Source organism: Tachypleus tridentatus, chromosome 13 (genome assembly GCF_004210375.1).
Source record: "Tachypleus tridentatus isolate NWPU-2018 chromosome 13, ASM421037v1, whole genome shotgun sequence".
NCBI lineage: Eukaryota > Metazoa > Arthropoda > Merostomata > Xiphosura > Limulidae > Tachypleus > Tachypleus tridentatus.
In genome coordinates, this window is record NC_134837.1 from 5,524,663 (window position 1) to 5,550,765 (window position 26,103).

At 31.2% G+C, this 26,103-nt stretch overlaps 1 protein-coding gene across 1 annotated transcript in view; it reads left to right on the top strand.

Moving 5' to 3' along the window:
* The window catches only part of LOC143240289 (uncharacterized), an 81,522-nt gene that overhangs the window by 40,432 nt on the left and 14,987 nt on the right, over positions 1-26,103 (top strand). Inside the window, exons 8-15 of the mRNA XM_076482500.1 lie at positions 1,199-1,324; positions 4,937-5,040; positions 8,030-8,117; positions 16,145-16,409; positions 17,478-17,580; positions 19,246-19,372; positions 22,621-22,810; positions 23,393-23,453. Coding sequence (XP_076338615.1) covers positions 1,199-1,324; positions 4,937-5,040; positions 8,030-8,117; positions 16,145-16,409; positions 17,478-17,580; positions 19,246-19,372; positions 22,621-22,810; positions 23,393-23,453 — 1,064 coding nt within the window. The remainder of the gene's footprint in view (positions 1-1,198; positions 1,325-4,936; positions 5,041-8,029; positions 8,118-16,144; positions 16,410-17,477; positions 17,581-19,245; positions 19,373-22,620; positions 22,811-23,392; positions 23,454-26,103) is intronic.

Genomic DNA, 26,103 nt, shown 5'->3' on the forward strand with positions numbered 1-26,103 from the left:
CTTCCCTAGTACTAGCTGTTAGTGTGTATATCATTATCCTCACTCAGACTCTTGTTCCCTAGTACTAGCTGATAGTGTGTATATTATTATCCTCACTCAGACTCTTGTTCCCTAGTACTAGCTGATAGTGTGTATATTATTATCCTCACCCAGACTCTTGTTCTCTAGTACTAGCTGTTAGTGTGTATATCATTATCCTCACCCAGACTCTTCCCTAGTACTAGCTGTTAGTGTGTATATCATTATCCTCACTCAGACTCTTGTTCCCTAGTACTAGCTGATAGTGTGTATATTATTATCCTCACTCAGACTCTTGTTCCCTAGTACTAGCTGATAGTGTTTATCATTATCCTCAGACTCTTGTTCTCTAGTACTAGCTGATAGTGTGTATATCATTATCCTCACCCAGACTCTTCCCTAGTACTAGCTGTTAGTGTGTATATCATTATCCTCACCCAGACTCTTCCCTAGTACTAGCTGTTAGTGTGTATATCATTATCCTCACCCAGACTCTTCCCTAGTACTAGCTGTTAGTGTGTATATCATTATCCTCAGTCAGACTCTTGTTCCCTAGTACTAGCTGATAGTGTGTATATTATTATCCTCACTCAGACTCTTGTTCCTTAGTACTAGCTGATAGTGTTTATCATTATCCTCAGTCAGACTCTTGTTCTCTAGTACTAGCTGATAGTGTGTATATCATTATCCTCACTCAGACTCTTCCCCAGTACTAGCTGATAGTGTTTATCATTATCCTCACTCAGACTCTTGTTCCCTTGTACTAGCTGATAGTGTGTATATCATTATCCTCACTCAGACTCTTGTTCCCTAGTACCAGCTGATAGTGTGTATATCATTATCCTCACTCAGACTCTTCCCTAGTACTAGCTGATAGTGTGTATATCATTATCGTCACTCAGACTCTTCCCTAGTATTTTTTTTTTCACAACTTGATAAACTTTTGATAATCAAAGACGATGTTTATGACAAAGACATTTCTGCTGGACATAACCTTTGAAAGTAAGTGATATTCTTTTTACCCATTGTCTTAGAGACTATGATATGATGGCATCTCTGCATTTGTCAGGTGTACACTGTTTTATGTGTTTTATAAATGTATGAGGTTTATAACAAAATACCCAGTGAATGTGTACATGTAATGCAGTGAAAGTATTTGACTTTTGTGTTTGTGTTTCAGAAGGAAGCCCACTCAAGTTGACAAAGAAGCACAAGAAACAACTTCATAACCTAGAAGCAGCTCTTAATCCTGACATGCATAGAGTTGTGTCAACCATAGCAACTGGCTCAGGTATCCACAACTCTGGTAAGTCTTGAATCTAAAGATCTGTAAATTGTCGACCATAACAATTGGCTCAAGTATCCACAGCTCTGATAAGTCTTGAATCTAGAGCATATATTTCTAGAAACACATCTAATAACAGCCAGCATTCTGTAAGGCCACAAGTTGAATCATACATAATAAACAATTAAAAATATTCCCACAATTAATTAATAACTACAAACTGCACAAGCACTGATTCACTTTTTTTTTTCCAAACACATGTAAATGGTGAGTAAATGTAAAATGTAAACTTTCTTGTTATCTCAATGTTAGAATAAAAATACAAACATGAAGTACGCTAAAGAATAATATTATGTTTATTTTTAAGAACTGGTTGCATCTAATGAATTAAAAGTTTGGCTATTGTGTAATGCTTCAAACATGTTTTTACAGCTTTTAGTCCTTACTGTTTCATAGATATCACCACAAAGGCTTTTGGTATGAAAAGTTTTAATAACAATCCAAATTGATTTCACTTTAACAGAAACTCATGAAATTGTTCTGTTTTTCATATTGTATAACATAGCACTCACTGAACTAGTGATGTTTTTTCATAAAGGGTTTTTTATTGTTGCTTACTTGAGTGAAAAATTTGGTTTAGAAGAAATAATCGTCTACTGTTCTAGGGAATTAGTAATGATGCAGGAATTTGGAAAGAAAATATCGTCAACAGTGGCAGATGTGTCTTTGTAGACTTAAAGAAATAAACTTAGGAGCTCTCAACAATACCAGGCTAGAAAATCCCAAATTCTTCTTGTAGTTAACATACAATTCATTCAGTTTGAGACTATTTTGCTTATATAGTCTTTCTACCCTGTTTCAGCCATCCTAACACACACTATTTGTTCAGTATTTCTGAACATTTCTTTTGTAAAATCACAGAATACATTGTCTTGCTTCTCACTTAATCTTTTTCCTGTCATATGTTTTCTCTGATAATCCACATAGTCAAGATTCGGGTTATTTTGGTATGGAGAGTAGTTTGAGACAATGAACTTCTCAGTGTCTGTTTTATCTTCAGTTTCTCTAAACAAGAGAATGTACCTGAACAGAGTCTCTTCAGTTTTGTTATGATCTTCTGATATTCAATAGAAACAGATGCTCAACAGCATCAGTTTCCACTTGAGTTTCAAGAAGTGTACATTGTTAGATAGGCATTAGAGCTTGATGAATAGTTTTTGTGTATTACTTCACTCAATGTGTTTCACAGGTTTTTTTCTCATTCACATATAAAGAACTTTCATTACTTTACTTGTGCCTAAAGACAGTGTAGAACAGGAATATATTTTCAAGTTTTTTGGGTTTTTTCTAATTTATGGGGAAAAAAGGCTTGCTGCATTTAATTGTATCTTTAAAAACAGGACTAGGGTTATATTTTACAGTAGCCAGTAAAGAGAACATAACTTGTACAGGACTAAGGTTATATTACACAGTAGCCAGTGAAGAGAACATGACTTGCACAGGACTAGGGTTATATTTCACAGTAGCCAGTGAAGAGAACATGACTTGTACAGGACTAAGGTTATATTACACAGTAGCCAGTGAAGAGAACATGACTTGTACAGGACTAGGGTTATATTTCACAGTAGCCAGTGAAGAGAACACGACTTGTACAGGACTAGGGCTATATTTCACAGTAGCCAGTGAAGAGAACATGACTTGTACAGGACTAGGGTTATATTACACAGTAGCCAGTGAAGACAACACAACTTGTACAGGACTAGGGCTATATTACACAGTAGCCAGTGAAGAGAACATGACTTGTACAGGACTAGGGTTATATTTCACAGTAGCCAGTGAAGAGAACACGACTTGTACAGGACTAGGGCTATATTTCACAGTAACCAGTGAAGAGAACATGACTTGTACAGGACTAGGGTTATATATCACAGTAGCCAGTGAAGAAAACATGACTTGTTTCACAACTAGGGTTACATTATACAGTAGTCAGTGAAGAGAACATGACTTGTACAGGACTAGGGCTATATATCACAGTAGCCAGTGAAGTGAACATGACTTGTACAGGACTAGGGTTGTGTAACATAGTAGCCAGTGAAGTGAACATGACTTGTACAGGACTAGGGTTGTATAACACAGTAGCCAGTGAAGAAAACATGACTTGTTTCACAACTAGGGTTACATTACACAGTAGTCAGTGAAGAGAACATGACTTGTACAGGACTAGGGTTATATATCACAGTAGCCAGTGAAGAGAACTTGATTTGTACACGATTAGGGTTATATATCACAGTAGCCAGTGAAGAGAATGGGATTTTTACTTGCTTGGGCAGATTGCTGTGTCACCACTTCTCTCGTGTGTGTAATATTCTAGCTAAAGAGGTGGTACAAGTTTTGTACAGGCTGGTATTAGCTCTGTGTTCATCTGTTTTGAACCTAAATAATATGAGTATTGACATAAGTGACATTGGATTGTAGAGTATTACACAGAACTCTAAAAAGAATTTGGTATCAAGACAATCCAGTTCATCTTGAGTGAAGCTCAGATTAATACTGTCTTAGCAGCCATAACTCTGATTATTGTGCACTGTATTTTAGAAAGTGTTGAAGAAAGATACAAAAATTTTCTTTAGGTGAGTAAAGGTGTTTATTCTTTGTTTCCACTTGTACATTTTTTCTATAAACAAATCTTTCCAAGCCTCCATATTGTGGACTTTTGATGATCTGTTGGCAACATCTTCAACAATTCCAAGTTATCATAAACAGTGTATAACTGTTGTATCAACAATTCCAAGGTGTCATAAACAGTGTATAGCTGTTGTATCAACAATTCCAAGGTGTCATAAACAGTGTATAGCTGTTGTATCAACAATTCCAAGTTATCATAAACAGTGTATAGCTGTTGTATCGACAATTCCAAGGTGTGACAAACAACAGTGTATAACTGTTGTATCAACAATTCCAAGGTGTCACAAACAACAGTGTATAACTGTTGTATCAACAATTCCAAGGTATCACAAACAACAGTGTATAACTGTTGTATCAGGTAACAATTTTGCATAAGAATGATCTGCCCATAATTCACAAGGAAAACATAACCAAGGTGGATCCTGACTGTCAAATTTAGTATTATATTCTGTACAGTGTTTCACTTCTGGGATTACATTGGAAGCAACATCCTTGATTTTGTTATTTTTAGTCAACATGGGATGGTTCATCCTGGAAAGATCCTAATTAGCTACTGTTTTCAGCTTTACATGCACTGGGTCAAATCTTTGTGTATAAACTTTAACTATTTCTACATGTTTTTTAGATTAATGTAAATAGACATTACTATCTAGTTTACTTGTAAATGTTTGTATTAGTTATAAATACCTTAAAAGGTTTTGTTTCAGGTAACTTCAAAATTTATATCTTTTATGTGCTCATCTCTTTCCTCAATACATACCAAGAGATAAGTTGTATTATTTTAGTTTACAAATAATGGTAATGTTTTTGAAAATAAGTGTTGAATATTGAATTAATAATTATCATCATAAGTAGTGAGTGTACATAAGAACTGAATGTGTTTAAACCTATTTATTAAGTTTTTAGTTTTGTTAAACATAAATAGAAAATAGTAAACCTTGTTTTTAGGTTCTGGGAGATTCATTTGTCGTTCACTAGCAACGTGTGAAATGACTGAAGAAAGATACAGAGAGATGATTGTGAAGCATAAGACGAGAGAACTGGACAGAAAAGTATGAAATTGAACAAAATCTTTCCATAAAGTTTTATCACATAGTTTGTACATAGTATTAAAACCTTGTATGAATAAATAAAGCTATAACAATTACCTGGTCACTAATGTTTATAGAAATTTTAAAAAATCTGGCTTAACCTTTATGTATTTGTTAAAATATACATATGATATTGACTGTTGCCTCTTAGAAGAAACACGTGAACAATGCACTGGTAACTGTACAAAGACAAGACAACACAGAATTCAGCCATTGCAGAATGTACTCTGTCAACTGGACACAAAATAGACTGGGGAAAACTAGAATCATCAATTTGGACAGGTTTTGGAAAACAAGGAGAGTAAAACACAGTAAAACCTTTATTAAAAAGAAACTTGGGCCCAGAAGTCAGAAACTGATGAATATCATTAGTTGAATTCATGCTCAATCCATCCAACAATCACTACAAGGAACAACCAATCAAAGCATGTCCATCTAAATCAGTATGGATACTATATAAAGCCTGTTGTACCTTCAACTAAAGATCACAAAACATCCTTCTTTAGGCTTAAGCCACATAACTAGATTGTATGTAGTCATCTATATATATTTATACAAGTGTTTTTCTAATAGGCAGTTGACATCCATTTCTCAACCAACTCAGTATGAGTGGTCTGCTTTAAGAATCAAAGTATACATATGGTGGATTTTGTAAATATGAACAGAAATAATATTGTGAATAGAATATTTAAGTTTTCAAATACTTGAATATATATATATACACACACACCACATCCTATTATTCATAACTTATTATAATTTGTTTTTTATGCAATTCAGTTTTATTTATACAGAATGTTCTAACATAGCCTATTATTCATCATTTACTATAATTTATTATGTAATTGAGTTTTATTTATATAGAATGTTCTAACATAGCCTATTATTCATCATTTACTATAATATATTATGTAATTGAGTTTTATTTATATAGAATGTTCTAACATAGCCTATTATTCATCATTTACTATAATATATTATGTAATTGTTTTATTTATATAGAATGTTCTAACATAGCCTATTATTCATCATTTACTATAATATATTATGTAATTGTGTTTTATTTATACAGAATGTTCTAACATAGCCTATTATTCATCATTTACTATAATTTATTATGTAATTGAGTTTTATTTATATAGATTGTTCTAACATAGCCTATTATTCATCATTTACTCTCCTTTGTTTGTGTAATTCATTTTTATTTATATAGAATGTTCTAGCATATCCTATTCTTTATCATTTACTATAATTTACTGTAATTCATTTTTAATTATATAGAATGCTCTAACATATCCTATTATTCATCATTTACTATAATTTATTATGTAATTCAGTTTTATGTATATAGAATGTTCTAACATATTCTATTCTTCATGTCTTACTATAATTTGTTTTTATCTAATTTAGTTTTATTTATATAGAATGTTCTAACATATTCTATTCTTCATGACTTACTATAATTTGTTTTTATCTAATTTAGTTTTATTTATATAGAATGTTATAACATATCCTTTTTTCATCATTTATTATAATTTGTTTATTATATAAATCAGTTTTATTTATATATCATACAATGTTATAACATATCATATTATTCGTTTAGTATAATTTGTTTATATAATTGTTTTATTCATATAGAATGTTCTAACATTCTTGTGAAGCATATTGAATGGTTTATATTGCTAGCATTAATATGTTTGTGTATGTGAAAGCATATCTATATAACTTGTAATTGTAAGGTTTGTTGTATCACAAACTAAGACAACCAAGCCTTGAAGCAAAATCCAGAGCAGTAAAATTAAAGTTTCTAATTACAGAATAGGATTATTTTTTTATTCTAATGTTAAGTGTTGATCTTTATTATTTTTTTATTGTAATGGTAAGTGTTGATCTTTATTATTTTTTTATTGTAATGGTAAGTGTTGATCTTTATTATTTTTTATTCTAATGGTAAGTGTTGATCTTTATTATTTTTTTATTCTAATGGGTGGTGTTGATCTTTATTATTTTTTTATTCTAATGGTAAGTGTTGATCTTTATTATTTTTTTATTCTAATGGTAAGTGTTGATCTTTTAATAGTTTTCAATATCCGTTTGTTTAGGATGTTGCTTTATTTCTTTACATCACTGTGATGGAAGTTAGATTTTTTCACATCTTTTAAAGGTTAGACATTACAAAAACTTAAGTGAGGTCAGTTATAATTAACATTTGTAAAACCAGATGTGTCTACTAGATTACAAATAATAGTTGGTAAATGTGAACAAGTTGATTAATATTAATAAATACAATTGAACATGAACAGACATAAAGAAGTAATGAAATTTTTGAAACCTACTGCAGTGGAATTAGCTCATGTGTTAATGAATTTAGTTTTGAAGTAAAACATAGCTTTTGTGGTTTTTATATTTGTAGAAATGTTATTGAAAGACTAGAACACCTCATCATGTCCTATTGTAATAATTTGTTTTTATTTCATTATAAAATCATGGTAGTGGATGCTTAGATGGACCACTGTTTCTATCTTGATGATGCTATATTTCATGCATATTGTAAGAACTTTTACAAGTAGTAACCTGTATAAAGTATAGATCAGGGGTTCCCAACCGATGGGTTGTGACCCCTTGGGGGGTCGCGCAGCCTTGGCAGGGGAGTCGCGTAGCCTTGTTAGAAGTAGCTTGGGATAAGATTAATTTTATTTCATCAATTACATTTTCAAGTCGTGAGTGCCAAAAGGTTGGGAACCCCTGGTATAGATGGTACCACCCTCTATGTTAGTGGAGAAATATTAGTATGAAATTTTATCAAAGAGAAAAATGTAAATGAGTACTTAAAGTAAGTTAAACTAATTAATTAATTTGTAAAATGATAACAAGGTATTTTAAGTTAAACATTACACAGTTTTCTGTATTACTGTTGTTGTATAAACATATATTTTGTTTTATCTAGAAACATCCAGAGTTAGATGTTAGTAACATCAGTTTGGAAGGATTGATAGCAAGAACAAACATCACTCGTCGTCCAATGTCTAAACCACGTAAGCTTCACTTTGTGATGGCACGGCAGCTACAATTCAGTTTTAAAAAACAAATTATATCTAAATGTAGTTTAGCTTCTAGAACTTACAATTAATTATATCTAAATGTAGTTTAGCTTCTAGAACTTACAATTAATTATATCTAAATGTAGTTTAGCTTCTAGAACTTACAATTAATTATATCTAAATGTAGTTTAGCTTTTAGAATGTGTAATTAATTATGTCTAAATGTAGTTTAGCTTCTAGAACTTATAATTAATTATGTCTAAATGTAGTTTTGCTTTTAGAATGTGTAATTAATTATGTCTAAATGTAGGTTAGCTTTTAGAATGTGTAATTAATTATATCTAAATGTAGTTTAGCTTTTAGAATGTGTAATTAATTATATCTAAATGTAGTTTAGCTTTTAGAATGTGTAATTAATTATGTCTAAATGTGGTTTAGCTTCTAGAATGTGTAATTAATTATGTCTAAATGTAGTTTAGCTTTTAGAATGTGTAATTAATTATGTCTAAATGTAGTTTAGCTTCTAGAACTTATAATTAATTATGTCTAAATGTAGTTTAGCTTCTAGAACTTATAATTAATTATATCTAAATGTAGTTTAGCTTCTAGAACTTACAATTAATTATATCTAAATGTAGTTTAGCTTCTAGAATGTGTAATTAATTATGTCTAAATGTAGTTTAGCTTCTAGAACTTATAATTAATTATGTCTAAATGTAGTTTTGCTTTTAGAATGTGTAATTAATTATGTCTAAATGTAGTTTAGCTTTTAGAATGTGTAATTAATTATGTCTAAATGTAGTTTAGCTTTTAGAATGTGTAAGTAATTATGTCTAAATGTAGTTTAGCTTTTAGAATGTGTAATTAATTATGTCTAAATGTAGTTTAGCTTCTAGAATGTGTAATTAATTATGTCTAAATGTAGTTTAGCTTCTAGAACTTATCATTAATTATATCTAAATGTAGTTTAGCTTTTAGAATGTGTAATTAATTATGTCTAAATGTAGTTTAGCTTCTAGAACTTATAATTAATTATGTCTAAATGTAGTTTAGCTTCTAGAACTTATAATTAATTATATCTAAATGTAGTTTAGCTTCTAGAACTTACAATTAATTATATCTAAATGTAGTTTTGCTTCTAGAACTTATAATTAATTATATCTAAATGTAGTTTAGCTTCTAGAATGTGTAATTAATTATGTCTAAATGTAGTTTAGCTTCTAGAACTTATAATTAATTATCTCTAAATGTAGTTTTGCTTTTAGAATGTGTAATTAATTATGTCTAAATGTAGTTTAGCTTTTAGAATGTGTAATTAATTATGTCTAAATGTAGTTTAGCTTTTAGAATGTGTAATTAATTATGTCTAAATGCAGTTTAGCTTTTAGAATGTGTAATTAATTATGTCTAAATGTAGTTTAGCTTCTAGAATGTGTAATTAATTATATCTAAATGTAGTTTTGCTTCTAGAACTTATCATTAATTATATCTAAATGTAGTTTAGCTTTTAGAATGTGTAATTAATTATGTCTAAATGTAGTTTAGCTTCTAGAACTTATAATTAATTATGTCTAAATGTAGTTTAGCTTCTAGAACTTATAATTAATTATGTCTAAATGTAGTTTAGCTTCTAGAACTTATAATTAATTATATCTAAATGTAGTTTAGCTTCTAGAATTCATAATTAATTATATCTAAATGTAGTTTAGCTTCTAGAATTTATAATTAATTATATCTAAATGTAGTTTAGCTTCTAGAATTTATAATTAATTATATCTAAATGTAGTTTAGCTTCTAGAGTTAATAATAAATTAAATATAACTGTGATGGTATTAAGTTATTCACTTAGCATTTTGACTAAATGACTTAACCAGTAAAAGGAAAAAGAGAAACATATTTTATTAAATGCTGTGGATATTTACTGTATCAAAATGTGTTTTTATTACAAGCTTTCATCTTGCCAGAACTTTTATTGGTCAGCTGGTTTAATTGTCCAATAAAGTCTTCAATAAGAAGGCCACAAACTCACAATAAAACACTATTTTAACATAGTAATTTATTTATTCAGATATAAATACATCTAGTATGATTCTTGAACAAAAGAACATATTGTACAGCACACAACATAAAACCCAAGGAGCAGTTATTTTATCCTCTGAATTACTCATTACAAGAATGTAATATTTCAAGGATTTATTTACTTGTATCAAATAGTTAAACGTCTTAATAACAGTAGATTATCTCTGGTAAGCAGGGGTTTTACCCTAGTTTGTTGTAGTGTGAAATAACAAGATGGAACAGATTTAGTAAAGAGTGTATGTAATCTTTCCTACAGAAGTTGTAACAATTGTGCTGACAGAATATTTGGTGATTAGTCTGACAGCTTTTACTTACTTGGAATTTTTCACTGTAGGACAAAACCATACTTACTTGGGATTGTTCATTGTAGGACAAAACCATACTTACTTGGGATTGTTCATTGTAGGACAAAACCATACTTACTTGGGATTGTTCATTGTAGGACAAAACCATACTTACTTCGGATTGTTCACTGTAGGACAAAACCATACTTACTTGGGATTATTCACTGTAGAACTAAACCATACTTACTTCGGATTGTTCACTGTAGGACTAAACCATACTTAGTTGGGATTGTTCACTGTAGGACAAAACCATACTAACTTGGGATTGTTCACTGTAGGACAAAACCATACTAACTTGGGATTGTTCACTGTAGGACTAAACCATACTTACTTGGGATTGTTCACTGTAGGACAAAACCATACTAACTTGGGATTGTTCACTGTATGACTAAACCATACTTACTTGGGATTGTTCACTGTAGGACTAAACCATACTAACTTGGGATTGTTCACTGTAGGACAAAACCATTAGAAATTTCTTTGTACCCCAAATTGTTTACAAATTATGGCTAACAGAGAAAGAATTTGAATATATTGCTAACATGAAGAGTGACCACACAAATGAAATCATCCCAGCTAACCTTAAAATATCCATAATTACTCTATAATAGCCATAAAAGACAATCTTTTAATGTGTTAGAAATACAGTTTTTGCTCTTTCTTTAAAATCTAAAATTCAGGTCACTAGTTTTAACTGTCATACACATAGTCTCAAGCAAACATTCATTATGAGTTTTCATAGTTACAAAGTAACACAAGATACCTTCAGTTGTTAGACAGAAAGTGGAAAAGAATTATTTGGTTAAATCTTACTAAGTTATAACACCATCACAAGAGACATTTTGTTGGATGTAGCCTATTTCTATTACTTTCAACCTGTAATTTGTCAAATTTAGCCTTTATTTTAAGGACTAGAAGCATGAGTCCCTGCTGGACCCCTTGCAAGTAGATGTCAGACAATAGGAGCAAGTTGGCTTCACATAAGATTCTAGCTCTAACATGTTTGAAATATATACGATCTAATATTCAGTTAGTGACTGCAGCCACAACTGTTTCCCGTGTCACAGTAGGGATTGCTAGACAACCACTGACATAACCGTAGAGAACCTGAGGCATCAACCACCTTGTTTTCATACAGGAATGTATGTGATGAGAATAGGAAAAGATATTGATCAGTGATGTCACTCACTTGTAGAGAAAAGATGTGTAAAATGGCTCGTTTGAATTGAGAAATTTTTTTATATAGAGGAGCAAACAATGTTTCGACCTTCTTTGGTTATCATCAGGTTCACAAAGAAAGGAAAAGGTAACTGACCGGAAGCTGACCACATGATTGAAAGGGGTTGTGTAACTGAGTGTCAGAATGTAGAGGGTGTGCTTAGATGTTTGAATATATAATTTTATGTTATTTATTTTATTATTATTATTTATTATATTATTTTTAATATAGGTATAAAGGCGTTCCTTTATATTGGTTTATTTTTGGTTTAAGTTGTTGTATAAGTAAGGCTTCTTTAATTTTGCATTTGTTTATGTTTGTTTCTTTATTTAGTATTTGGGTGTTTTCTATGGTTATGTTGTGTTTATTTGACTTGCAGTGTTTGAAAACGTGTGAAGGTGACTTTTTATATTCTTTGAATCTGGTTTCCATTTTTCTACTTGTTTCTCCAACATAGAAGTCGTTGCAGTTATCACATTGTATTTTACAAATAATGTTGGTGTGGTGTTTGTCAGTGTAGTTTCTACATAGTATAGACCTCAGTTTTGTGCCTGGTTTTTGAATAAATTTGGTATTAAGTGGAATGTTATATTTTGTTACTAGTTTTTGCCAAATGTTGGTTATTTATCTACTGATGTCGGGAATATATGGTATGCAACAGTATATGGTTTCGTGATTTTTTGATTCATGGAGGAAACTTATTGATGTTGGTGAAGTATTGTTTTATTTTGTTTAATTCATCATTAATTTTATCTGGTGAGCATAGTTTTATGGCTGTGTTTATTTGATTTCTTAATATGTTGTGTTTTTGTTTTGTTTCATGTGCTGAGTCCCAAGAAATGTATAGTATGTATGATTTTTCGGTGGATTTCTGTTTTAAATTGTGTATCGGTTCTTGTAATTTTGAGGTTAAGAAATGATATTTGATTGCTTTCTTCTTGTTCACATGTGAAGTTGATGTTGGGATGTATATTGTTAATGTGATTGAGAAATTAAGTGTGTTCTATAGATGTGAATCCTGCAACTGTGACATCTACATGTCTGTACCAGTATAGTGGTGGATGTAATGCTGTGTTTCAACTTGTGTCATAAAACTATTGGCTATAACTGGTGATACTGGGTTGCTCATGCTTAGGCCATTTGTTTGTATGTAGTTGTGGTTGTTGAACATGAAGTTTGTCTTTATCTTGGTGAATTCTATGAGGGTTGCTAATTGGTTGCTGAATGTCTATAGATGGGCTAGGGTTTTGGATATAGAGTTTCAAGGTGCTCTTGCAGTCTTCAGCAGTTGGAACTTCTGTAAAGAGGGATATAACATCAAAACTGGCCATTAAGACTTTATGATTAGGTTGATTAGATTAGACTTGAAATTAAGTCTTTGATGAATGGGCTGGCTGATGTTACATATTTGGAGAATGCCCATACCATGTATTTAAGATTACCAAGATTGTAATTAAATGATTCATATGTGGACATTATTGGTCGTAATGGACAATCTGGTTTATGAGGTTTGCGGATGCTATATGTTTGTGGTGTGCGTGAGTCGGTTTTGCGTAGGTAGGAATAAAGTGTTTGTGAAATTGTGTTGGCTTTTTTCATTTTTAGTAGTATTTTGTTTAGTTGCGTTTCGTGTGTCTTAGATTTGTGTGTATTGGTTTAAATTTGTTAGTGTCTGATAGTATGTTCTTCATTTTTTGGATGTATTCATTTGTGTTCATTGTAATTATAAAGTTTCCTTTATCTAGTTTTTGTATGATTGTTTTTTAGCTTTCTTTTTTGTGAAATTATGTTGATGGTTTTGTGAGAAAAGTCTTTGGAAAAATCCTATGAGATGTTTTTAGGTGTTTCTGGAAAATAGAAATTTTTAATTTTTCCTGTAAAGTTTGGTTGATGGATGTCAATAAAATTCTCTAAGTTGTTTTCTTTCTGTTGGTTGTTTTCTTGTTTTTGTTTTCTGTGGAAAGTATCACATGTCTCCTGGCGAGATCTTTTAAACATGTTTTGATTTCTAAGGTTGGAATGTACCTAGGTGCTATTGTGAAGTTGAGTCCTTTGTTAAATAGATGTATCTCGTCTGTGTTTAATTGTCGGTCGGATCTGTTAATTATGAGGTTAGTCAACGGTTTGTCGTGTTGGTGTCTTTTCTGTTGTTTGCATCTCAGTTTTTCTAGTTTTTTTGTTGTGGCAGATCTTTTTTGTCTCTGTTGTTCTTAGTATTGATTTGGTTTATGTTTTGTTGTATAAGTCCGTAAATCTCTGGTTTGATGCAGCATGCCAGTTGATAGTCTAGGATTATTTTTTGTTTTTGTAAGTCATGTAATTCTTTGTATTTTGTGTTCAACATGGCTTTAAGTAGTTTTTTTCTGTAAAATTTGGATAGTGTTTGTGTATTTATTAAAATATTTTGATAGTTTGTTTCATAACCATAGAAAACACTTAAATACTAAATAAAGAAACAAACATAAACAAATGCAAAATAAAAGAAGCCTTAATTATACAACAACTCAAGCCCAAAATAAGCCAATACAAAGGAACACCTTTATACCTATATTAAAAATAATATAATAAATAATAATAATAAAATAAAAAATATAAAATTATATATTCAAACATCTAACACCGCCCTCTACATTCTGACACTCAGTTACACAACCCCTTTCAAACATGTGGTCAGCTTACAGTCAGTTACTTTTTCCTTTCTTTGTGAACCTGATGACGACCGGAGAAGGTCGAAAGTTGTTTGCTCCTCTATGTAAAAAATTTTCTCAACCCAAACAAGCCATTTTTACAAATATATAGGAATAGATATTGAACTTACTAAACACTATGTTGGTGTAAAGATATGGTGTACATAGGAATACATATTGTTAAACCCACCAATCTCTATTGTGTAAGCAGGAATACATGTTGTTAAACCTACCAACCTCTATGGTGTAAGCAGGAATACATATTGTTAAACATACCAACTTCTATTGTGTAAGCAGGAATACATATTGTTGAACTTACTAACCTCTATGGTGTAAGCAGGAATACATATTGTTAAACCTACCAACCTCTATTGTGTAAGCAGGAATACATATTGTTAAACCTACCAACCTCTATTGTGTATGCAGGAATACATATTGTTAAACCTACCAACCTCTATGGTGTAAGCAGGAATACATATTGTTAAACCTACCAACCTCTATTGTGAATGCAGGAATACATATTGTTAAACCTACCAACCTCTATGGTATAAGCAGGAATACATATTGTTAAACCTACCAACCTCTATTGTGTAAGCAGGAATACATATTGCTGAACCCACCAACCTCTATTGTGTAAGCAGGAATACATATTGCTGAACCCACCAACCTCTATTGTGTAAGCAGGAATACATATTGTTGAACCCACCAACCTCTATTGTGTAAGCAGGAATACATATTGTTGAACTTGCCAACCTCTATCCTCTAGACTGATATCACTGATGTTACATGAGGTTGGGGGCACAGCATTTGATACAGCTATTTGTACTACCACATTACAGGACCTTTGTCTTAAACTTCTGCCTGTGGGTAGTAATGCACACCTCCAATACATTCTTTGAAGAAGAAAAAATTGACCAAAAGGAAGTAGCCATTGGACGAAAATCCCATTAAGGGGTGTTTTTAGGTCACTCAAGTCTTTCTGTTGAGTGAAACCTTGAACTAATGTCCTGAAGACATCACTTTGAGAATAACAGTGAAGGTTATAACTCAGTATTTTGTCAACACTGAGTTTAAGCATGTAACATTGGTACCAAGCATCCTGTAACATTGGTACCAAGCATACTGTAACATTGGTACCAAGCATCCTGTATTCTTTCTGGTAACTGTACTTCATATTGAAGTGAAACACCATGAACTTTGTAAAGATTTAAAAGCTACATCTACTGCTTTTGGCTGAATCACAATTGTTTGCATTTTAGATCACATGATTTCTAAAACAGATTATTTCAATCATGCTAAATAATGTTTTTTCACAACCATTACAGATTATTTTGCACAGGGTATTAATTTCTATATCTGTAATTTCTAAACGTCAGTGTGACTTTTAGGACTATATTATTTTGTTCAGTGGAAGCATAAATTTGACCTGAAAATGTATGATAGTTTATCTTATAACCATGAACCTTCAAATTTATACACATGTAAGTGTAACTGAAGCTAAAAGTGATATAAACAAGACATAAGCACTTAGTTTCACCTTCATGATTAATGTTTTGGTGCAATTTTAAATAATTTACTGTCCAAGAATATGCTTAACCAGACATGTTTTCAAAACTTATAAAAATTATTACTCATGAACTGTGTGAAAATACAGTAAAATGAATGGCTAAAAAAATGTTTCCAAAATTCCAGTTGAACAACATGTTAAAAAACGAAGCAAGAATACTGAAGCATTAGAAAAGAAATCCAAGACACCTCGTTCTACCACCAGTGAACCTCAGGCTTTAGATGGTGCTTCTGGGAATAGCCAAGAGCCAATACCACAACCACCAGTTGTTACAGAGGCAAGTAACATTAAAGTGGAGAATAAAACTGCACCTGAGCAACCTGAGGATGATGAAGATATGGATGTAGATATTGGAAGTGATGGAGAGGCACCATTTGTTTTTCCTGCAAGGTAATAAGTATTTGGGTATTCATTTGGTTAAATATTAGCTTGAATTAAATGATCTATTATGCCACATCCCATAAACACTACTCCCTGGGGTGTGTTGTTAGTTTTCCTTGACACTTGAGGAACAAAAATTACCACATTCAGTAAACTTGGAAGAAAATAATTACTGGATGCAGAAATGTGGATGAATTTTTAAGGAAAGCTAACTTTGAGTGTCTGGTCTCTTTATTTTTAAATATCATAATCTTTAGTATCAGAATTTCCACTGATTACCATGTTGACCATGACTTATTTTTAATTTGTAATCTTTGTTTAAATAATCAAGAAGCCAACTTTTGCTATCCATGATTGAAATTATTTTTATTGTAATATAAGAAGAGATATTTGTAACAGAAGAATTCTGTGGAGGTTCAAGTGTTTAGATGAACATCTTTGTTATGAAGAAATATTAACTTTTAAAGGGTAAAATAATTAAGATTTCTGTGAAACATTGAAGTGAAATTATTTCTTTGTTGATCTGTTTATTTTGATAGTTTTAACATTTGACTCACATATTTACTTTGAAATTAATTGTATATTATAAAGTATGAAACTCACTGATATTTGTCTCTCCATCTTTCCATTAAAACAGTTTATAGCTAGTGGGTCACAGATGTGGACAATCATTCTATATTTTAAAATTGTTTCTATATAAAAGTAAAAATGTCAATAAAATATGTGTAATGTGGATATAGAATGTTCTGTTCAGTGAATATCACAGTGACATTCTGGAAAAGCAGGTTATCACTGTGATATTTCTGGGGATCTTTTATCCAGTTTCATTGGAAAAGTGCACAGTTACCTAAATAAGTTTCCAATAATTTTGTGAATATTTGTGATTATACTGTGTACTTAATCTAGTAATTGTGTGTGGTTAGTTGTTATAGTGTATATTAGTAAAAACACATTCTGACTTCTGTATAGCTTGAATTAGAAACATACATGCAATAAAGAAAGTTTTCATTTTGTGATACTTGGTCACTATTATTTTAGATTCAAGTAGCCAATATAACCTGTTGTTGCTGTTTTCAGAGCATCTACCCCTGAGCAAGAAGGAAACTTACCAGTTTCTTTCTTTTCACTCTTGAGAGATTTATTTCTTTCAACGCCAGAGATGAAGATGTCAGCTGTGAAGGTTAGTACATAAACTATTTTCAACATTACAGAAAGGTAATATGATAATACATTTCACATAAGTTTACTTTGACAATCTTCACTCATCAAGAAGAATCATAGTTTTAATGTTTCCCTGTCTCTAGCTCACTTTGACAATCTTCACTCATCAAGAAGAATCATAGTTTTAATGTTTCTAGCTCACCTTGACCATCTCCACTCATCAAGTGCAGTCATAGTTTTAATGTTTCCCTGTCTCTAGCTCACTTTGACCATCTCCACTCATCAAGTGGAATCATAGTTTTAATGTTTCCCTGTCTCTAGCTCACCTTGACCATCTCCATTAATCAAGTGGAGTCATAGTTTTAATGTTTCCCTGTCTCTAGCTCACCTTGACCATCTCCACTCATCAAGTGGAGTCATAGTTTAATATTTCACTGTTAATAACTTTCCTTGACAATCTTCTGTTATTAATTGGGGTCATAGTTCAATGTTTCACTGTTAATAACTTTCCTTGACAATCTCCTCTCATTAATTGGCATCATAGTTCAATGTTTCACTGTTAATAGCTTTCCTTGACTATCTGCTCTCATTAATTGGCATCATAGTTCAATGTTTCACTGTTAATAGCTCTTATTGACAATTTCCTCATTAATTTTGGTCATAGTTTAATGCTTCACTGTTAATAGCTTTCCTCGACTATCTGCTCTCATTAATTGGGGTCATAGTTTAATGTTTCACTGTTAATAGCTTTGACTCATTAACATAAACATCACTGACTTTGTTCAGAAATCAGTGTTTGATAGGTTCAAATCTTTGACCAATAGTTAAACTTACTTCTGGATATTTTTGGTTTATATTATTAGATACGTAATACGAGTGCACATGCACCACGTCACTGCACGTTTTATAAGGTTAGCTAGACATCAGTGGAAAGTCAGTATAAGAAATATATAGTGTTATATTATAGACTTAAGCTGCTTAAACTAAACATTTGTATCTTTGTTATGATATTTAGTCATTCTAGCACAAGAAAAGAATAATTTGTTTTCTCATTTTTTTTATAATAGTTACAAGGTTGGTCAACTAACAGACTACACATAGTTAGGGTATAGAAAATAACAAAAGATGAAGTCTGACCAAAAACAAATATTTGAAATGTACTTAGGAGGTTTTAGAGATTATGCAAATAAAATTTGAGATTTTAAGGATGAAGAATGTTTGTGTTTTTTTAAATCATAACATGAAATAACTTTACACTCAAACTAGTAACAAAACAGACTTGGCATTTTCACAAAAGTATAATCTTTAATAAAAGTTTATCAAATTTTACAAAGATACATGTTATATTTTGTATCCTGTGGGGTAATGTTAGCTTCTAAAAGAAGTAAAATCTTTAATAAAAGTTTACCAAATTTTACAAAGGTACAAGTTATATTTTGTATCCTGTGGGGTAATGTTAGCTTCCAAAAGAAGTAAAATTTTTAACAAAAGTCTACCAAATTTTACAAAGATACAAGTTATCCTGTGGGGTAATGTTAGCTTCCAAAAGAAGTAAAATCTTTAATAAAAGTTTACCAAATTTTACAAAGATACAAGTTATATTTTATATCCTGTAGGGTAATGTTAGCTGCCATTTTTGTAGTTTGTGTATCCTGTGGGGTAATGTTGGCTTTCATTTTTGTAGCTTGAAGAGCGAGTAAGAATGTGGTTAGAAAGTCCTGTTGTTGTTGGCTGTGACTGGCTAGGAGGTCATGATAACTGGACAGAATTGGTTAGCTCAGCACTGAAGTTTTTAGCTGGAGATCTAATAGGTATGTTTTGCTGTTTAGTGTTTCTGATTTCATATATTATTGTGAAACAGTGTTCTCATAGAATAGCTATTATTCATATTGACACTTTTACTAATAATGTACAGAACAATGTTTTGACCAGAAGATGACCTAAGAAGGTTGAAATGCTGTTCTCTCCTTGTCAATAAAAGTGTTAATACCCATACCACCCATCCTGAGATACATTTGTTTTTCAAGTGGCTTTCTTGTCATCACAAATGTTCCCATAGTTCCTTAATACTGGAAATAGCTTATAGGTATATAACTTTACTTTGATGTTCCTAAGATTCATTTGAGTGGTATGAAGATAACAAAACCCAGAAAAATTCAAAGCTGTGGCAGTTACAAACATGTAATAAACAAATAAGAAGTGAATTTTAAATGTTCATGAGCCACATTTGAACCTGGTGATAATTGGTTCATTTCGTGTAAAATTAAATTAATGTTTAATTTTAAAATTTACACACAAAATGTAGTTTTTTATATTCTTAATGATGCATCTCGTAACTTTCTAATTTTTTGTACTTGTTTTAGAGGAATATTTGTTCTTTATTTTCACTGTATTTTATTATGATTTATATAAAATAATTTGGTAGGTTTTATTCCACTTTCTACAGTTGCAAATAAAAACACTGAAATGTAATGTTCTTGTTCTTGAATAAACTCTTGGTAAACGTTTTGTACCAGATCACATTTTCTGTTAAACTTGTAACTACCAAGGATACCATTAACCTTGGTCCCACTGTCCTTTGACTCATTAACATAAACATCACTGACTTTGATCAGAACTCAGTGTTTGATAGGTTCAAACCTTTGACCAATAGTTAACCTTACTTCTGGATATTTTTGTTTTCAAAGTACTATTTTGTGTTTTATTGATTTTTAAAATACTGTATTGACTTTCTTCCTGTTTAATGATATTGATTATGTTGATCACACATGCTACATAGTACCTTTCACATAATCATGTTGATAACACACTTGCTACATAGTACATTTCACATAATTGTTTATCACACATGCTACATAGTACCTTTCACATAATTGTTTATCACATAAGCTACATAGTACCTTTCACACAATTGTTTATCACATAAGCTACATAGTACCTTTCACATAATTGTTTATCACATAAGCTACATAGTACCTTTCACATAATTGTTTATCACATAAGCTACATAGTACCTTTCACATAATTGTTTATCACATATGCTACATAGTACCTTTCACATAATTGTTTATCACATATGCTACATAGTACCTTTCACATAATTGTTTATCACATATGCTACAATAGTACCTTTCACATAATTGTTTACTGCCAGTGCTACATAGTACCTTTCACATAATTATGTTGATATCACACTTGCTACATAGTACATTTTACAAAAGCATTATGTTATCACACATGATGCATAGTACCTTTCACATAATTATGTTTATCACTCTTGCTACATAGTACCTTTTATGTAAAGTTATGTTTATAACACTTGCTAAACGGTACTTTTTACATAATAATTGTTGATATCACTGGTGCTACATAGTATCTTTTACATAATAATTATATTTATCACACATGCTACATATAGTACCTTTTATGTAATAGTTATGTTTATCACACTTGCTAAACAGTACCTTTTACATAATAATAATTGTTGATATCACCAATGCTACATAGTACTTTTTTCATAATAATTTTTATTTATCACGCATGCTACATAGTACCTTTTACATAATTAAAGATGGTCTCGTACAATTACAAAGTAAAAGAAAACTTGGAAGATATTCTAAAGTGATGAAATGATTGTCAAAGATCAAATAATATATTGAACTACTTGATGTGGTCTTTTTTTATTATTACAGTAATAACAGACTAACAAAGCCTTCCAGTACCTCAGCAATAAATTTCTTGGTTTATTGTGTTAACATTTATCTGTTCGTGCTTGTCGTGGGTACAACATAGTCCCTAATCATGTAGGTTTACCCTTTCTTGGTTATTGTGTTAACATTTATCTGTTCATACTTGTCGTGGGTACAACATAGTCCCTAATCATGTAGGTTTACCCTTAATGACAAAAACATAAGAAAACTGGTGGTCATGTATGAAGTGTTTATAAGAAAACTGGTGGTCATGTATGAAGTGTTTATAAGAAAACTGGTGGTCGTGTATGAAGTGTTTATAAGAAAACTGGTGGTCGTGTATGAAGTGTTTATAAGAAAACTGGTGGTCGCGTATGAAGTGTTTATAAGAAAACTGGTGGTCGCGTATGAAGTGTTTATAAGAAAACTGGTGGTCGCAGATGAAGTGTTTATAAGAAAACTGGTGGTCGCGTATGAAGTGTTTATAAGAAAACTGGTGGTCGCGTATGAAGTGTTTATAAGAAAACTGGTGGTCGCGTATGAAGTGTTTATAAGAAAACTGGTGGTCGCGTATGAAGTGTTTATAAGAAAACTGGTGGTCGCGTATGAAGTGTTTATAAGAAAACTGGTGGTCGCGTATGAAGTGTTTATAAGAAAACTGGTGGTCGCGTATGAAGTGTTTATAAGAAAACTGGTGGTCGCGTATGAAGTGTTTATAAGAAAACTGGTGGTCGTGTATGAAGTGTTTAATTCATTTTCTTATAACAAAATTCTAGACAGATATTAAGTGATCCTTCAAAATTCATGGAATTCTTAACTCTAAATGTAGAAACCACAATAAAAGTATAAAATCAAAACTGAAGATAACTTTATTTCTGTTATAATTATTGTATATTATTTTTCAGGATTTTTCATTAAATTATATGTGCATAACATTGGTCATATTGTGTGTTTAATAACTATCTTAAATATTGATATTTTAAGGAACAGTGTATAAAGTACTCTAAAATTGTCTGTAAATATTGTATAAAGTACTCTAAAATTGTCTGTAAATATTGCATAAAAGTACTCTAAAATTGTCTGTAAATATTGTATAAAGTACTCTCAAATTATCTGTAAATATTGTATAAAAGTACTCTAAAATTGTCTGTAAATATTGTATAAAGTACTCTAAAATTATCTGTAAATATTGTATAAAGTACTCTAAAATTGTCTGTAAATATTGTATAAAGTACTCTAAAATTATCTGTAAATATTGTATAAAGTACTCTAAAATTGTCTGTAAATATTGTATAAAGTACTCTAAAATTATCTGTAAATATTGTATAAAGTACTCTAAAATTGTCTGTAAATATTGATTTATTTAATAGCCATTCTGCCCGAGAACTTTGTTCCTTACTTGGACTACAAAGAAAAACAGCAGCAGTGGCAGTGGATCGGAGCAGGACGAGACTCCGACAAACAGTTGTGTGCTTTGTGCCAGCAATGGCAAGAAAACCTCGGGGATGTGTCCACAGAGGCATTAGAGTCGGCACAAGGTTCTCCCCCCCCTCCAAGAGTGTGAGTATCACAACATAGTGTATCTGTTACTTGTCACTAGTACAAACTGAGGTTAGATAGGGTAGGACATATCACAACTTAGTATGACTGTCATTTGTCTCTAGTACAAACTGAGGTTAGATAGGGTAGGACATATCACAACATAGTATGACTGTTACTAGAAGAGTCATAAGTTTTGTTTCTACATAATTTTATAACTTGTTCTATAAGACCTCTTTACTCTTGAAGTGGCTTATTATGAGTAACAGTCTTCACTTTATTTTTTGTAGTAGAAGAGAAAATAGTTTTTGTGAACTGTGTAGATAATGGTATGATACCTAGACAGTAGTGTATATGTATCGAAGTTTTAACGTGTAGTAGTACTATAGATAGCATGATAAATATATAGTTTTCTAAAATAGCCACTAGTTTTCTTAAAGTAGTGGTTGAAGTAAGAGTAGAATTGTGCTATTACATGAACTTACTTGTTTTGTATCGGTCATTCTTTGGACAATGAATAGAATATAATAGTTTTAATTTAAAAACTATTGAAATTAAATTCAGAAATTGTTTTAAGAATAAGAGTTCTGTATTTCTGTATAGTCCCACAGATTGGTCAGTTCGGCCATCAAATGAAGAAGAAAAGAAAAGCTACAGAGAACAGGTAAACTTGACTCACTAGAATTTAGAGTTTGAAAATTACTGAAAACTTAATCTATAGTCTGAGTTTTAGAAATAAGAATGAAAAAGTATGTAAGGAAATAGAAATTATGGAATACTAGTGTATTAAAACATATCTTTAAAAATAATTTCACATCTTTTGGTACATAATCAGCTGTGTTAACGTCAAATTATTTTTTAAACTCTATTTTTCAAGATCTTAGACTTTCATGGAGAGGAAGTCCTACAATAAAATCTAACTATTCAGTACTGGGTGAGGTATTTGTTTTATATTTGGTGTACTATGTATTTTCTCCCTAATACACATACACACATTTGTCCGTTTTCCATCTACTTTAAGCCTGTGGACGATATTTAACCATTTAACGTACTCTTGCAATCAGTTGATTACGAGGCTTGAAATTCACATTTCAAGTTTAGTTATACATTTCATTATTCTCATTAAAACAATATATAAACCAATTTATCTAAGAATATCACCTGTTGCAAATCTAGCACACAAAGTAAGGCTAAACCCAATATTCTTCATGGAAGTTTATTAACAAAACAACATTTTTGAACCAAGTTTTGTAATGATGGGTGTGTTTTACATACATGCTCAATGATTTCACTCGGTCTTTGTGGTTAGCTCTTTGCATTGAGGGTTCTTATAATGAAGAACATAAAATGTAACTAAGATGTGAACTCCATCAATAGTGAGCAATATAAAAACAGTGAGTAACTTGACAATTAATGTATGAATAAAATCATTTTTTTATTTGATATAAGAAACAAAATGGTGATGTTTCTTGTAGTTTAGGTAATAGACATTGAACACACAGGTGGAAACAAAATGGTGATGTTTCTTGTAGTTTAGGTAATAGACATTGAACACACACATAGAAACAAAATGGTGATGTTTCTTGTAGTTTAGGTGATACACATTGAACACACACATAGAAACAAAATGGTGATGTTTCTTGTAGATTAGGTAATACACATTGAACACACAGGTGGAAACAAAATGGTGATGTTTCTTGTAGTTTAGGTAATACACATTGAACACACAGGTGGAAACAAAATGGTGATGTTTATTGTAGATTAGGTAATACACTTTGAACACACAGGTGGAAACAAAATGGTGATGTTTCTTGTAGTTTAGGTAATAAACATTGAACACACAGGTGGAAACAAAATGGTGATGTTTCTTGTAGTTTAGGTAATGGACATTGAACACTCAGGTGGAAACAAAATGGTGATGTTTCTTGTAGTGTAGGTAATACACATTAAATATACAGGTGCAAACAAAATGGTGATGTTTCTTGTAGATTAGGTAATACACATTGAACACACAGGTGGAAACAAAATGGTGATGTTTCTTGTAGTTTAGGTAATACACATTAAATATACAGGTGGAAACAAAATGGTGATGTTTCTTGTAGTTTAGGTAATAAACATTGAACACAAAGGTGAAAACAAAATGGTGATGTTTCTTGTAGATTAGGTAATACACATTGAACACACAGGTGGAAACAAAATGGTGATGTGTCTTGTAGTTTAGGTAATACACATTGAACACACAGGTGGAAACAAAATGGTGATGTTTCTTGTAGTTTAGGTAATACACATTGAACACTCAGGTGGAAACAAAATGGTGATGTTTCTTGTAGTTTAGGTAATACACATTGAACACACAGGTGGAAACAAAATGGTGATGTTTCTTGTAGTTTAGGTAATACACTTTGAACACACAGTGGAAACAAAATGGTGATGTTTCTTGTAGTTTAGGTAATGGACATTGAACACTCAGGTGGAAACAAAATGGTGATGTTTCTTGTAGTTTAGGTAATACACATTGAACACACAGGTGGAAACAAAATGGTGATGTTTCTTGTAGTTTAGGTAATACACATTGAACACACAGGTGGAAACAAAATGGTGATGTTTCTTGTAGTTTAGGTAATAAACATTGAACACAAAGGTGGAAACAAAATGGTGATGTTTCTTGTAGTTTAGGTAATAGACATTGAACACACAGGTGGAAACAAAATGGTGATGTTTCTTGTAGTTTAGGTAATAGACATTGAACACACAGGTGGAAACAAAATGGTGATGTTTCTTGTAGTTTAGGTAATAGACATTGAACACACAGGTGAAAACAAAATGGTGATGTTTCTTGTAGTTTAGGTAATACACATTGAACACATAGGTGGAAACAAAATGGTTATGTTTCTTGTAGTTTATGTAATAGACATTGAACACACAGATGGAAACAAAATGGTGATGTTTCTTGTAGTTTAGGTAATACACATTGAACACACAGGTGGAAACAAAATGGTGATGTTTCTTGTAGTTTAGGTAATACACATTGAACACACAGGTGGAAACAAAATGGTGATGTTTCTTGTAGTTTAGGTAATAGACATTGAACACACAGGTGGAAACAAAATGGTGATGTTTCTTGTAGTTTAGGTAATAGACATTGAACACACAGGTGGAAACAAAATGGTGATGTTTCTTGTAGTTTAGGTAATACACATTGAACACACAGGTGGAAACAAAATGGTGATGTTTCTTGTAGTTTAGGTAATAAACATTGAACACAAAGGTGAAAACAAAATGGTGATGTTTCTTGTAGATTAGGTAATACACAT